This window comes from Oenanthe melanoleuca, chromosome 7 (genome assembly GCF_029582105.1).
Source record: "Oenanthe melanoleuca isolate GR-GAL-2019-014 chromosome 7, OMel1.0, whole genome shotgun sequence".
NCBI classification, from domain to species: Eukaryota; Metazoa; Chordata; class Aves; order Passeriformes; family Muscicapidae; genus Oenanthe; species Oenanthe melanoleuca.
In genome coordinates, this window is record NC_079341.1 from 12,356,861 (window position 1) to 12,371,898 (window position 15,038).

Below are 15,038 nucleotides of genomic sequence, written 5' to 3' on the forward strand. Positions count from 1 at the left end.
AGAAGATCTTACTTAAGCAGTTTTACTTTAAGTCTAGGAAGTTTAAGAGACATCTCCTATTGTGGTATGTGAAAGAGAAGGAGGAGAGATTTGCATTGAAGAGAAAGGTGTAATTTCATGGTTTTCTTACCTTGCTTAGCTAGTAAAAACTGATGAATGATACTTTCTGTGTACTGCAAGCCATGCTGGAAGGTTACCATACAATGCAGTTCTGTACTGAAGTGTCTGTACATCTACATCCTTTGAGTGCCAGGGTCAGGCTCACCTGAGAGCAGTGCACTAACTGGTGGTGTCCCTGTTTCTGCAGGTAAAAATGGAGATCTTCTTCCGACCACAGAAGAGGCTGAAGAACTGGAACGGGCCCTACAGGCTGTAACTTCCCTTGAGTGCCTGAGTACCATTGGAGTACTTACACAGACAGATGGTGTGCCAGTTCAGGAGCTGTCAGATAGAGCGATAGGGGTGTTCTCTACAGGTGCTGGAGCTCCAGGAATGCAGTCCTTGAGTCGAGAGGTTAACACGGATCTGGGGGAGCTGTTGAATGGGCGTATAGTACATGATAATTTCTCCGGTCTGGAGCTGGATGAGAACTTGCTCCGTTCTGCTACCTTGTCCAACCCACCTACGCCCCTGGCAGGGCAGATCCAGGGGCAGTTCTCAGCCCCAGCCAACGTTGGCCTTACTTCTGCCACTCTGATAAGCCAGAGTGGCCTTGGGGAGAGAGCCTTCCCGGGACAGTTTCATGGACTTCATGATGGCAGCCATGCCTCCCAGAGGCCCCACCCTGCCCAGCTGCTGAGCAAGGCAGATGACCTGATCACCTCACGACAGCAATACAGCAGTGACCATTCACACTCCTCACCCCATGGAAGCCATTATGATAGTGAGCATGTGCCGTCTCCCTACAGTGACCATATCACATCCCCTCACACCACATCCTTTTCTGGTGATAACTTGGCAGCTACCTTCTCAGCAGAGATGCCCATGATGGCACAGCACTTGCTCCCAACTCAGCTGGATGTGCCACTTAGCGGGGTGGTCAACCCCAGAACTCACTGGGGAAATCTTCCTGTCAATCTTGGGGACCCCTCTCCGTTTAGCAACCTTCTTGGTGCAGATGGACACCTCCTGTCCACCTCCCTGTCCACACCACCTACCACCTCGCACTCAGAGACCACACAGCCTGCCTTCGCCACTGTGACCCCCAGCAGCTCCAGTGTGCTTCCGGGGTTACCGCAGACCAGTTTCAGTGGCATGGGTCCTGCCTCCGCTGAGCTCATGGGCTCCACCTCCCCCAAACAACAGCTCCCTCAGTTCAGCGCAGCCTTTGGGCACCAGCTGAGCTCCCACAGTGGCATTCCCAAGGACCTGCAGCCCAGCCACAGCTCCATAGCTCCTCCCACGGGCTTCGCAGTGACCGGTGCCACCGCTACCAGTACCAATAACGCATCCGCGCCCTTCACCACCTCCAACTGAGCTTGTCTGCCTGGCTCCCTGCAGGTAGATGGGGGACCTGTGTTTTCTATCTTTCCTTTTTTCCTTCTCTTTATTTTGTCTGTCTTCTCTTCCCTTTTTTTTAAGAGGGGGTTGAGAAGAAAACCCCTGCTTCAGTACTGACCAGGGTTAGCCCTCTGTGAACCTTGCTGTAGCATTCACATGTGCTTGTTAGGCACCGGTGCTCATTTATTGCAGGCAGGTTCACTGTTCCCCAGTAATTCCTCAAGGATACAGCACAGTTACTGGATGTAATTGATCTTAGCAGTAAGACCTAGAAATGGGAAGATACCTCAGATCACTGATGCATGTTACTGTTCCCTAGGGTTCGGATCAGTGCTTGCCATCCCATTAGCATCTGGTAGAAAGTTTTTCAGTGGACAGAAGTCTTTTGATTTTTTTTTTTTTTTTTAATTTACTCTTTTTCCAAAGGTAGCATCTGACATGGAAAACTTGGCTGCACACATTGATTTGAGAGTGGTGCACTAAGTCCTAAATCAACATCATGATTCAAGGATGAGTTTGGCAGTTTCTTGAAATAGTCTCTTGACCTCCTGTGCGTGTGTGTGTGTGTGTTTGGGGTGCAGGGAGCAGCGATTCCTTTTCTTCTTTTGGTGAAGAAGTAGGAGTTGTCCCCTTCCAGAACTGGTCACTGTTCGTACTGCATGCTGATTTTTGGATTTTTTCTATTATCATGATTTGTAATTCATTGAATAGCAAAGGGATCAGTTGACTGGTTGCCCATAAATTTAAAGGCTGATATGAAGTTAGCCCAGGAAAAAAACATAAAGAAAGATAAACAGAAGGATTGAAATATAGATCATGGATTAAAGAAGATTCCCGTGAGAAATTCCCTTCCTTGTTGAATTACTGTGGCCTTGTAGCATTGATGATTTGCCTTTTAAAGTGTGTCTTTGTCCAGAACTCTTTGCCTGACAGGCTGACAGGAATTTCTCAACTGAAATAGGAAGAATTAGGTTGGTTTTCTGCCCATCCACACAAGTCTAGGTCAGACCCATTGTAAGTTTCAAATGGATGCATTTCTCACAATATGTCTAACTAGTGCGACTTTCTTGGACAGTTTATAATCCCCTGAGAGCCATATAGTTTTTCCAACACTTGAAGGGTTTGATGCTCTGTTTGGGAAGCTGAATGTATGTAAGGAACTAGCAGGTACCTGTCAGCAGTCATGGCTAACCAAAAGAGAAATCATTAAAGCAAAATAGGTAACAATTCCTTCTGTCTGCAGGATGATTTTGTTTGTACTGATCACCTGCTAACGACAGTATTCACTCTTTGATAGCAATTGCAGTTCCTAAAGAAAGGAGTCAGCTAGGCTTTAGATTTTTGAAAATAATTTTAATTATTTTTAAATTTTGTTTTTTAAACCAAGAGGTAAAAGCAGCAGAATTTCTGAGGTGTTTACTTGCATCTCCTTATTAAGAAGGAATTTTCTTATGACTCTGTAGGGCTCAAACTTGCTACCGTGCTCTGTCTTTGACTGTAAAAATAGCTCCTGTTTAATACAAGTCTCTACTCTTCTTGGTTTGTTTCAGAGATGCAGATGAGAGAAAATAGAAAAGTCTACATTTCAGTCCTGTACTGTAGATGATGGGTTTTATTCTACCTGTATGTATTCTAGTCTATTTCAGGAAATTAAGAGAACCAAGCACATGTAATAGGGAGGCCTAAAAAACTTCCTGAGCAAAGGATCACTGAATGAATTTAGTTGCTATAGAAATTCATTTCATTAGCAGTCAGGCACATACCAAAATATCTTCCTAAGGAACAGAGTTTAAATGGGGTAGGTCTTGTGTCTTCTTACTATTGTAGCAATCTTACTATCCCTCTTTTCTTGAATGATCTGTCCTCTTTAAATATAAAAGAGTATGGATGATGCATATATCCTTTTCTGAAATTGCAAGTGTATGTGGGTGGAAGAAACAAAAATTATTTTCATGCTTCTGTTGTTATGAAGTCATTATTTCATACTTGGTGAAATAGATCTTAATATAAGCCGAATATTTTGAGTGGTGATTTAAATATGTTTGTAACACTTAAATGTTTTTAAATCACATAAAAAGTTTAATTGAAGCCTATGAAATCCTGCTTGTGATTGTCCTGCTGATTGAGGAATGCCCAGTGATATTGTGAATGAGGCAAATCTGACAAGGCTTTTATTTATTTTTATATTATGTTACCCATGTTTTGTTGAGGAGACAACTGTTCGATTTGCAGATGATTTTTGTTGTGTTCATATACCTTCTTCAATGTGCTGGCAATGTCTGACTGACAAAGAGTGGAGAACTAGTATACCAAATGGTTAATTCTTTAATCTGCTTGTGTATTCATGTAATTTTAGAGGGTGTTAATTTCTATGTATTGGTTTCAGGACTTTGGTCTTGAAATGGTTCTTGTGCCCATCAAACTTCTAATGAAGTAATGAAGCTGCAGCTAGTGCAGAGTATTTGCCCCACATCATATTTCTCTTTCTTAACAAATGCTGGTGTGGAAGAGAGGATAGGAACTGAGAGCCAAGTTCTGCTTGGTTGTGTTGGTATAAATTACAGAGGAGCTTTCTGGTCTAAGGTCACAGTGAGTTTGTACTGGTCTAACTCGGAACAGAACCCAGCTCCTAATCTGTGCATCGATTTGGGCAGGAATTTCAAAAGCTGTCAGAGCTATGCAGGTCCATGATTACCATTTGAAATCAATGGCCTTTATGTACCTGTGTTTCTTTAAAGTAGTTTAGGACATCAAGTCTCTTCCCCCACTTAGATTTCAATTTTTCTATTTCGCTTGACAGCTCTTTTCTGAAAACTGACTGCGTAACATTTTTCCATGAGCAAACTAAGTTTGCAATAAAGCTGCACTTTCAAAAATAAACTTCAGTTTGTATACAATTGAAATAGGAATCCCTCTGTCCTGTCTGCCACAGTGTTCTGAAACGGGCCACCACTCTTGCCTTTTCCTGGTTCACCTCTCATTTTTTCACTTATCACCAATTTCATGGTTACATGGCTCCCAAGCAGTTACGGGTCTTGATCTTAGCTTTACAAGGTGGATCATTCCAGGTGGGTTTCTACACCCACACAACCTGTTGACTTCAGTGCATCAGTGTCTTATTGTTGGATGTGAGAGATCTAATTGAGAGGTATGTGTAGTCAGAGATTTCACACCTCTTCCTCTGGGAAATCCTGCTGGCCTGGTTAAGGTGGTCCTCGAGGCTGTTATTTATGTGTTTCCCAAGTAGAATCCATGCTCCCTCACAAATGTTTTTGAGTATCAGCTCTTATAGCAATTAGCATTCTTGTCACCCCTTCACCAAAGACCCAGTGTAGCAATTTCAGATGCTCAATACCTGTTGTGCCCTTGATGTGTTGACAAATGGAATAATGTTAGTTAATTTTTTCACATAATGTTGGAGTTTTAAAGAATGGAAAAAATTAGACATAGAATAGAATATCATGTACATGATTTTGGCAATAATAGCACCTCAATTAGTCTCTGTACAAAAGTACTTAACCCAAGGTGAATTTTGGCAGTGTACAGAGGTTTATCATTAAAAGCTTCATGCCCTCCTGGTACATAAGGCATTCTTTAAGACATGCTTTGGCATTTCCTTTCACCTAGGAAGACCTCAAACCAGCTTTGAGGGGAACCATATGCACTTAGATACCTCAAAGTTGATTTGTTCTTCGGCTTCATAATTATGAATCAAGAACTTTGTCTCCTCCTGCCTTCCAGTTCCTCCAGGTTCTTACTTAGATCCCTTCTCGTTAGTAGCATGCTCCTCTCTATGGCTGAGCATAAAGACTTTAATTTGATAATGCTGAGAGGTAGCACAGTTGCAGGTCTGTCTCAGGCACTGTGGAGAAAACGGCAACAGCAAGATTTTCAACTGGAAATGGGGATTTGCAGGTCTCTTTTGGAAAGCTTTGAAAACCCTGAGAAGCTTATCGCCTGCTAGGCAAAAATCAGAGAAGAGAAACTGTCAAAGAGGAATTGTACGTAATAGCAAAGAGAAGCTAAGGGAAGTGGCTTTTTTATTTTTTTTTAATTTTTTTTTTTTTTTTTTTAATAAAAGGAAGATGAGTATTGAAAAATTAGGATATTCTTTTGTGAGCTACCACTGGCTTCAGTGGCATGGCCAAGGCAAAAGACCTAGGACTGAACCCGCAAACCAATATCCAAATTCAGTATGAAGCTTTGTCTTCTGTAACCACATATAAATACAGTCTGGGATTAAATCTGCTTGCCAAGAGAGTCCTGCAAAGGTGTACAGTAAACACTGGGCAGTTTTCTTCCCTGAGAAGCTGGCCCTGGTGGCTGCCTAGGCTGCTTCTGAGTTCCAGCTGCTCCCCCAGCTCCTGCAGCCTCCTTGCTGCTGCGTATCCCTGTAGGCATTGCCAGGCCTCCAAGGGTATTTCTCCTGTCTTTGTGCTGCAGTGAGCTAAATCCACTCATGAATTCTCCCAACAGTATGAGCCCTTTGGGCAGAGAGGAGGGAAAAATTTTTAGAAGAGCCATCTACCTGCAGGTAACCTTTCAAAACTTGCAGGGCACAGGACAGTGGCAGAAGGTGCTTTCAGCAGACAAACAATAGAGAAGTTACTGTAGTGATCTTCAGCAGTGAGATATTTGCATGGCTGTCCAGGCAGTTTTCCTGGTGGAACTGGTATTTTTTTCTTTTGTATTTTTACATGTGAAGGATTCTCCTGTGCAGACCTCTTGCAAGATCCAGTGGTGGCAGAAATAGTAACTGAAGGAATAGTTTGGGACTAGTGTGCTGGCTAGATCTTTAGGTCTTTCTCACCTTCTGATCACAAGGTCTTTCTGATCTTTTGGGTAACATTTAACGATGGGGATTTGTGGGCTACTTCTTGTACCTCCTTTATTTCCTTCCACTCTAGTTTCTTCATCATTCTTGCTTCTATTTTCCTATTCTCAGACACCTCTCCAATGTAAGTTATGCCAGCTGGTAAGTCTTCTGTGGTTCTGGGCAAATCTGACTAAAATGAAAAGGAGGAGAGGTTTCTGCAATTCATAACATATATTTGGATGCTAGAATGACAGTGCAATAGATCAAAGTATTTTTCAGATCAGTGAGTAGGGAGATGTTTCACAGCATGCTAATATGTCATGAACTAGATGCTGAGGATACAACATTGATCATGAGAGTGCACATGCTAGCAGTGAATATGCAGGCATTTTTAACAAGAATTTACCTTCTCAGAAGTTCTTCTTCTTTTGAGATGTGTATCAGTAGAAAGTCACGAATTAAAATTTAAATTACTCTTTCTTAATACACTCAAGTCCAAATAAAAGTAAGGAGGGTTGGTGACAAAAATCTGTATTTGTGTTCACTAAACTTAAACTTGGACTTCAGGAGAGGTCTGGTCATAAGAGATCTTAGTTCTGATCAGTTAAAGTTTCAGTCTTGTCTTTAAAACTAGACAAAAACACTATTGTTGGGAAAGAAAAGTTTGGGGGAGAAGGAGTTTTAAGATGCATCTTAGAACAATTTTCTCACTTGTATCTTCAGCCTCTTTTTTAAAAAAGCCCCAAACAGTAATGGCTATTTTCCCTTTGCTGCCTGATACTTCTTACGGCTGTTGAGTTCTTTTCTTTTCCCTGTTTACTCAGCTCCTTCTCTACTGTGGAATGAGGTAATGTAATGAAAGCATGCAAGGACAGAGTCAGCATGGCTGTGAGTTGACAGCAATAGTTGGAGAATGCTTTCTTTATCTGTCTCCTTGAAGTAAGTGTTGGCACCTTTTCAGTTGACTCTAGGTCATCGAATTCAGTCTGGAGGTGAATAGGATGAAATTTGGGCTTTTGACCATAAAACTGTACTTACTTGCTGTAGAAAAATGCATTCTTCCTACTCTTCCTCTTGCTAGTCCCCCAAACACACACAGAGTGAGATGTCCAGAGTTACCCATGTGTCGACCACATGGGCATGTTGAACTTGGTCCAGAAATGCTAATGTTTAACCTGCTTTCTGTCGTTGTCAGCTGGTGCCCACGGAGATGAACTCTGGATAGGTAACGTTCCCAGATATCCTCTGGAAAACTTTAACTTTGGTGCAGATTGCTCTGATGTAGCTAACTGCGATGGCATTGGCTTCTACCTTGGAGTGGACTGATTTACCCTGAAATGACTCTCTAACCTTCGTCTTAAACAGTGTAGTTGGTTCTGGTGCAGATAGATTCATTCTGAAGTGATGGACGTTTTGATTCTCATGCAAAATACATCCTACCAGAAGGGGTTGAACCAGTTTCTCTGAACAGTGATGACCATCACTGTACAGTTTTGGGTATGTCTCAGGGATTCCTTGTGGAAATAAGGGCAGTTAACAAAAAAAAAGGAAAAAAAAAAAGAAAAAAAAAGAAAAAAAAAAAAGAAAAAAAAAAAAGGAAATAGTTTTAAAAGTAAATAATAATTTAAGGTAGAGCGTCACCTAATGAGAGCACAAGAAGGAGAAATCTTTGTTCAGTTTTACAGTCAGTGGTGTCTGGCTTACGGACTCTTTCTCTTCTCGGGGCTCTCGTCTAAGTTCAACATACAGAATCTTTTTCATCACGCTCAGCTTTAAACTTTTTATTTAAAGATACCCTTCCCCAATGAGCTTTCAGAATACTTATTGTAGATTTTAAGAGAAATGGTATATTAATTTATGCTATTAACATCACCTCATAAATTATAAGTTTTATACTAAAGCTGTATTGAGTGTAATGAATTATGTTGCATATGTGTTTTTAATAGCTATAAAATTATATACAAGCTTTTTTGGAAAAACAAACTAGTGAAGCACCTTTTTACACTGGATCTTTGCCGTGTCAAGGTGTACAGCTATTCTTTGCTACCTTGCAGATATCTATATCTATATATAGATATATATATATAAATAAAATAAAATGGTATCCTGTATCAACAAGTATAGAACTCTTTTTAACCCTTATATTACTGTTCCTATAACTCTTTTTAAATTTTGAGTGTTACATTCTGCAATAATTTATCTGTGGTTTGTACCTATGATTAGAAATTTAGTTACAGGGTAAATAGATCAAATTTAAAAATCCAACTACTGTAGCTGGGAGTTGTGAACCAAGTTTGTAAGACCTTTTTTTTTAATGTATTTATTTCCAGTTAGCTCTGTGAGTTGGAATTTGAAAAGTTGGAACATTAGGAATCTACAGTGTCTTATTCAGGAATTTTCCCCTCCTTTCCTCACAAAGGAATTCCCACTGTGACTTATAAATAGAATTAGACTGCTTGTGTGCATGTATGTATTATATATACACACAAAAAATATGCATTGGGGGGGGATGTATGTGCGATACGAATGTGTATATTGTATGTAGGTCATAGTTTTGTAAAGAGAAAAGTAGTCAAGAGGTGATGGAATGTATTGTAGAAATGTGATTATTTAGTAGGGGGTTGTTATGTCCTCACTGTTGTACAAATAACTGAAACTCTCTACTATATAATCTTCTGTTATAAGGCTAACTCTGATATCATGTCAATTTTACTGTTTTTCAAATGAGTTGCTTTGAGCCCTGTTTAAAATGCCATGAAAATACCAAGCTCCCAAAGACAGCCTTTAAATAAAACAAATGGGGGAGGAGGAGTGATGGAATAAACAAGTTTTTCAGGACAAACTGAATGGGAAGGTTTGCATTCAGTGGGATGGAGAGGCATGAGAATTACTGTATCTTTGCCAATTAATACCCGAATCTCCTGTGGTCTGACTTGGAAAATGTTGTCAGTGTACTTGTGTTTTCCAATTAGATTGTAAGGAGTACTGTTTGTGCAGTGGTCTCCATTCCATAAAAGGATCTTGTCTTCAAAGTAGACTTTTTTCCCCTCTTCTGAGGATATTTGTGTGTATCAATTTTGCCCCAAAATTGCGGTTGTGGGATTGCAGAACAAAATATGCATCCAGTCAAGGGAGTTTCATTTGGGCTGTGAAATTCTGAATTTGATTGTGACCACTTACCTTTTTTACATAATTGGAGAAGGAAGATTTCTTTATGGGAGCTCTCACTTGAAATTGTGAGAAGTCAGAAACTTAGCAGATTGACTTACTCTTCCTACTGTTCTATTTAGGCTGGAGAAAGTAACCTAATTGTTATTTATCCATACAGTATCACTTTTAAGTGTGATGATCCTGGTGACTTTAAAAAAAACCTTTTTAGAAAAACAGAGCTTCTAGTATTGGACAGAAATTTGAAACTTCTGCAAATTTTTTTATATTCCCCTCCATATCATGATGCTGATACTCCCCCAGGCATCCCTCACCCTTTCCTTTTCCCCACAATTTGTTTCTGGCACATATGCATACAGGCAGAAGAGTAGGGAAGTGGAAGACTTCAGAGGCCTTTTCTTCTGCTTATCTGGTGGTAATGGGAATTAGGGACATAAATCTTTATGCTTTTATGGAGGAGAATAGACCCATTTTTGTGTACACCTGTACAGAGAGATATATCTGTATATGAGACAATAGCAGCATTTTGCTGGACTTGCCCTCGTGATGTACAATAAATATGTATGAATGCAGTCAATCTAAATCTATACATACATGGTACAGATTGATAGATGGAATATACCTTGTATCACACACCTGTACACTAGCTGTAACATGAATGAGTGTGTGAGCTAAAGAGAAGGACTATCCACGCAATATATGTGTAACAGGTAAGCACTTGTGCCAGACAAATTGTTTTAAATTCTTCTGAGGGGTCTGGATGACTCAGAGACTGATCTGAGCTTGGCAACCAACCTCAGCCCTCGAACTGGAGTTTCCTTGCTGTGTCTCTGCTTTTGTTTTATATTTAGTCTTGTTGAGGCCTCTTGCAAAATGTCAACTTCTTCTGCTTCTCTGCTCCATTGCCTCCATTCCAGCTCCTCCTTGCCCCTGCATCTCTGCAGTTTTTCTTGCTAGCAGCAATCAGCTTTAATGGCCCAATCCAGCTCTGCTGATGCATGAGGGAAATTCTCTTGGTGACTGGAGTGGTAGCTGAATTGGGCCCTGAGCACCTGCTTGAACTTATGCAAACTTGCCCAGCTTCAATTGTGATTCAGTAGGACTGTGATTGATTTACAGATGAATACAAACTTTTAATGGAACCTGATGCAAAGCTTCCTAGCATATTAAAAGGTTAACCCAGCATTGTATTTAAGTGGTCAAAATGAGAAAACTGCACCCACCAAATGCTACCTTCCAATTTTCAACCCTAGGGAGAAAAAAGAAGTTTGATTTGTGTTTCCTGTAACACAGGCAGTAAGCAGAAGGCAGCTCTGTGCTCTGTTCTGAGCAAACATATCAAAAGAAACACAGTTTGTTACACTTTACCATAGAAGAGATTTTAAAATGGAGTGCAGAGTTGACCATTAACATGCTAGTACTTTACATCTAATTGTGTACTGGGTGATCTTGCTTATGCAAATAAATTATGAGCTTAAGTGTTTTATTTTCTGTTTTCTGGCTAAATGGAGCTTCTATACCTTTTAGCAGAAAGCAGCTGTCAGCAACCTGCTCAGTCACATTGAAGTGCTGTGTAACTTAGGCTTCAGTTTCAGAGGAGAATGCTGCTCCAGTTCTGTCATCGAGCCATACTGGATGCCATGTTTTCAATATGGCTATGACACAATTTTTCTTGGTCACAATTCAGCCATGGAATTTTGTCTTCCTTGCATTTCTGTTAGGAGAAGGCAACTGGTGTAGTGTTCCATCTGAGCTTTCATGCAGTCATGCACAACTCCTATGATACATATGTTGGTGTGTGTGTATGGGTATGTCTGTGTGCTGCGTGTGGATGATATGGATTGATACGCACACGCCTATTACGCTATTTCAGTTTATGTATGTGGAGAATGTACCTGTTGGTTATCTCCTGATATATACTCATGCATACCTATATTAAATATGTATATAGAGTGTAGATGTCCTGCATATACATATGTATATGTTATGAAACTTGGTTGGCGATTTTTTTCCACACTTTTATTTTGCAAATTGCTGTCCCTTATTACTTCTTTTCACTGAAGCTGCATTATACAGAAGAAATGGAGAAATGTGTTATCAAAGTTTTATTTTTAAAAGGAGACTTTTAATTATCTAAAGCCATTTGTAATTGTCTTTTGAATTTTTACTAGAAGGGTTGTTATTTTAAAAAGGAAAAGAAAAAAAAAAGGAAACAAAAAAACCAAAAGCAAGCAGACAAGCCCTTATTAACAACATCGTTTAGGTGAAAGAAATGGAAACACAAGTTTCTAAGTATTTATTTCCTTCAGGTGTTTCTGAGGCATACAGTAATTGCATTCTGCCCCATCCCCCTTTTGTCCAATTATAATTAATGATTCATGATTTTCTTTTTCCCTCATTACTTTTGTAAATCATTGTTCACCTCCTACATTCAATAATACTGATATCACTAAGGAGATTTAATGTCCTTCTGTCCTTTTTAGGAGAAATACCAGTGCATCACTATTGTGTTTCATTTTAACATACTTTGTGGAGGATGGATGTTTTTATTGAAGATGTCTGTAACCCGTCTAACTTATTTAATGTGAGAAGCCTTCATTGGAATCTATCGTCTGTTTGTTTCCAACAAGTTCAAGTTTCTGCAACTGTTTTTTCACCAACACGTTAAATACTTCCCCTCTTATTTTATGCCTGAGGTTTTAAAATTTGTTTTTTGGGTTTTCCCCCTCCAATTTCCAAAAATGTTTATCTGCAAGTGGAGCAAAACAGATGTCAGAAGCTCAACCAATATCCTTTTTGCAGCTAAGGGTAAATATATTTATCCTAGACTTAATAAAAGAAGGTGGCAAATGGACAATCTGAAGTGCTTAATGGGAATGCTCTCTCTTTTTAAGGCTGTCTCCGAGAAGTTTGTGTTTGGTGTCATTTTAAAGGTAGTTTGATCATGCTTGGTATCAGAAACAGCCTTGTAACAAAGAGCCTCATACAGTTGTTCGGTCACTAGAGTTTAAAATGTAAACAAGTTGCAGTGGGAAAGCAAAGGTGAGGCAGTGTATTTTGAACCAGTGAATTGTAGCTTGCAAAAGTACCTGATTTTGAAGTAACTGCATGGTAGCAAGGATTAGCAGTCTCTTACACCCCTTCCTTCCCTCTCATCCCTGACACATGTGTTCAGCATACCATACATTGGGAAAAATAAGCAACTTCTCCAGCAAAGCTAATCCACTTAATGACTGCTTAAAGGGAACATACAAACGGGCAGTGCCGCGTCCCGTCTCATGGTATTAGCTGGAAGCCTGGCTAATACGCACAAACAGCCCAGCCCAGCTTGCTTCTGTGGATGTGTCGCTTTGGGAGAGTGTGGTGCACAGAGGTGCCCGAGAAGGGCTCCTTCCTTCAGGGTCCCTGGCAGCAATGGCAACTCGCACCACTGCTTCTAGTGCTGGAGGCTCACGGACAGCATTCCAGGGGCGGGGAGGAAAGCTTGTGTTTGTACTTTCCCTTTAAATAGGAAAGGTTGGCTCACATGTTCCTCATACTTCTCAATGAATGTACTGTATTACCATTTAAAAAAAAAAAATCAATTAAATGATAATAGATTGGTCTCCTTTTGTTATCTGGTCCTTGTTTAATTTGTTTAAGGGTTTTTGTATACAAAAGTTTACATTTTTATGTATATTTTTCTTGTGTAAAAACTGATGTAATATGTGTATAAAACACTGTATGTATTATCTGTATATAGTGTGACAAAATGATTTTCTTTCTTTCTTTTGGATGTATTAATAAATCTTGCTGTGAAGTAGCTGTGTTTACTATGATGAAACCCTCTTCTCCAAGCCATTTTGCCAAGTCCAAGATATATGGATATTGCCCAGGATGAAATCTACTCCATAAAGGGATTTTTTTTCATTTAAAACATATCGTAAGTACAGTTATTAAACTGTCCTTTGCTTAGATTGCTGTAGAGTCTGAGTCGGCTCTTGCTTATTCTCTGTTGCTTTCTAATGACATTAGCTAATTAGTTTTGCAAACAACCCGGGGTCTTCAGTCTCAGTCCTGGTTCTAATTATAGTGCTTTCTAGCTCTGGATCACTGATCTGGCGACCAGATCCTCTTCATCTTGTTTTCCAGCTTAAGGAAGTCTAATTTAAGGGGTATAGAATAGAATTTTCTCGTGTATGTTATGTTTTCTGGGATTTTAAAAATACATACCTTCTTCATCAACAAAACTGGTGAAGTTGGAGTTTGGCATTATTTTGATGATTAGCATGTGGATAAGAAATGGTGGTGCTGAGGGGCTCTGGTAAGCTCTCAGGCAGGCTTGCCAGGCCAAGGCATGGATGTGGCTGACATTGGTCAGGCACTGGGAATGGCCACCATGACAGAGCTGCTGTTTGTGCCACCCTGCTGCAGCTGGTGCCAACAGGACTGCCTTGGCTGCAACTGCCCTTCCAGTGCCAGGGTTGAGCTCCCAGAGTGGCTTTTCCACAGCTGCTTGAAGGACGTCCTCTCTTTAGACAGAACTACCCCTTGGACACTTCACAGTAAGTAGATTGCTGCTGCATCTCCCTCTCACCATTTGTTTTGTGAAGTCTTTCGCCTCTCTTTCTGACCATGAGGGTTTGTGCTGCCAGTGGTGGTTACTCTGCTTGTCTCCATCTCCAGTGTGAGGTTGTGACTTGTGGGGGAGCAGTTGTGTCCTGGTGAGGCCATCTCCCAGGTTCTGGTTTTCATTAGCAGTCTCAATGCTGACCTGGTCATTGGAATAACAACCAGCAGAGATTGATGAGAGAGATTCAGTAATTTGACTTCTCTTTTAATGAACACTGGCCCAGCTATTCTAGACAGCGTAATTAGGGCAGCATTTCACAGTACCTGGTTGTAATTCAGGCCAAGGGGTAAGTAGTGTCAGTGAATGGTGTAGTCTTTCATGCCAACATGTGCTGCAAAGGTTTCATGGCAGAGATGAAACTGTGCTTTAATACCTTGTGTTCCCAGGAGATGGGAGTACACTGAAAGTGTCACATCCAGACCTTTGTCAAGACAGAGTGATGACAGAAAAGAACAGATGCTTAAAGTCAACAAAAGGACAGCGCAGCAGTGTGAGTTCAGTACAATATAGCTCAAGAAAATCTATCCCAAGTTTGTCCTTTCTAGGGAATTCTCAAGGTTATGGGCCTGAGGCAATTGGACACTAGGGGTAAAAGAGATGAGACAGTTTTGGGCTGTTACTGATGCAATTCTGGCTATGCATGTGGATATTATAAAGCTGATCCTTCAAAGTGCTCCATCTCAAGTAGCACTCAAAATTGCAAGAGGAGGAATTGATTCTTATGGAGAAAATACTTGTTTAAAATCTGCTTTTAAGAAAACAGCAATAGTAAGTTGCTGTTTGTATAAGATTTGAGGCTGTAACGAGGACTAAGAAGGTGGAAATTAGGCAGATGGGGGTTCTTCCCTGGGAATGACTCCCTGGCAGAAGCAGATGTGTCCTCTCTGGTCCTTAGCAGGACATTCCCCAGCATGGACTTAATGAGAGATGGATTGAGAATCT

At 40.5% G+C, this 15,038-nt stretch overlaps 1 protein-coding gene across 3 annotated transcripts in view; it reads left to right on the forward strand.

Annotated features, from left to right (window-relative positions):
* INO80D (INO80 complex subunit D) overlaps positions 1 to 13,400 on the forward strand; it is a 45,696-nt gene extending 32,296 nt beyond the window's left edge. For 2 of the 3 annotated variants that reach the window (XM_056496224.1, XM_056496225.1), the window contains 2 exons: positions 308 to 1,500; positions 7,512 to 13,400. In XM_056496224.1, coding sequence (XP_056352199.1) covers positions 308 to 1,476 — 1,169 coding nt within the window. In that variant the 3' untranslated portion in view covers positions 1,477 to 1,500; positions 7,512 to 13,400. The remainder of the gene's footprint in view (positions 1 to 307; positions 1,501 to 7,511) is intronic. The other variant, XM_056496223.1, reaches the window with a different exon arrangement.
* Positions 13,401 to 15,038: the final 1,638 nt, after the last annotated feature.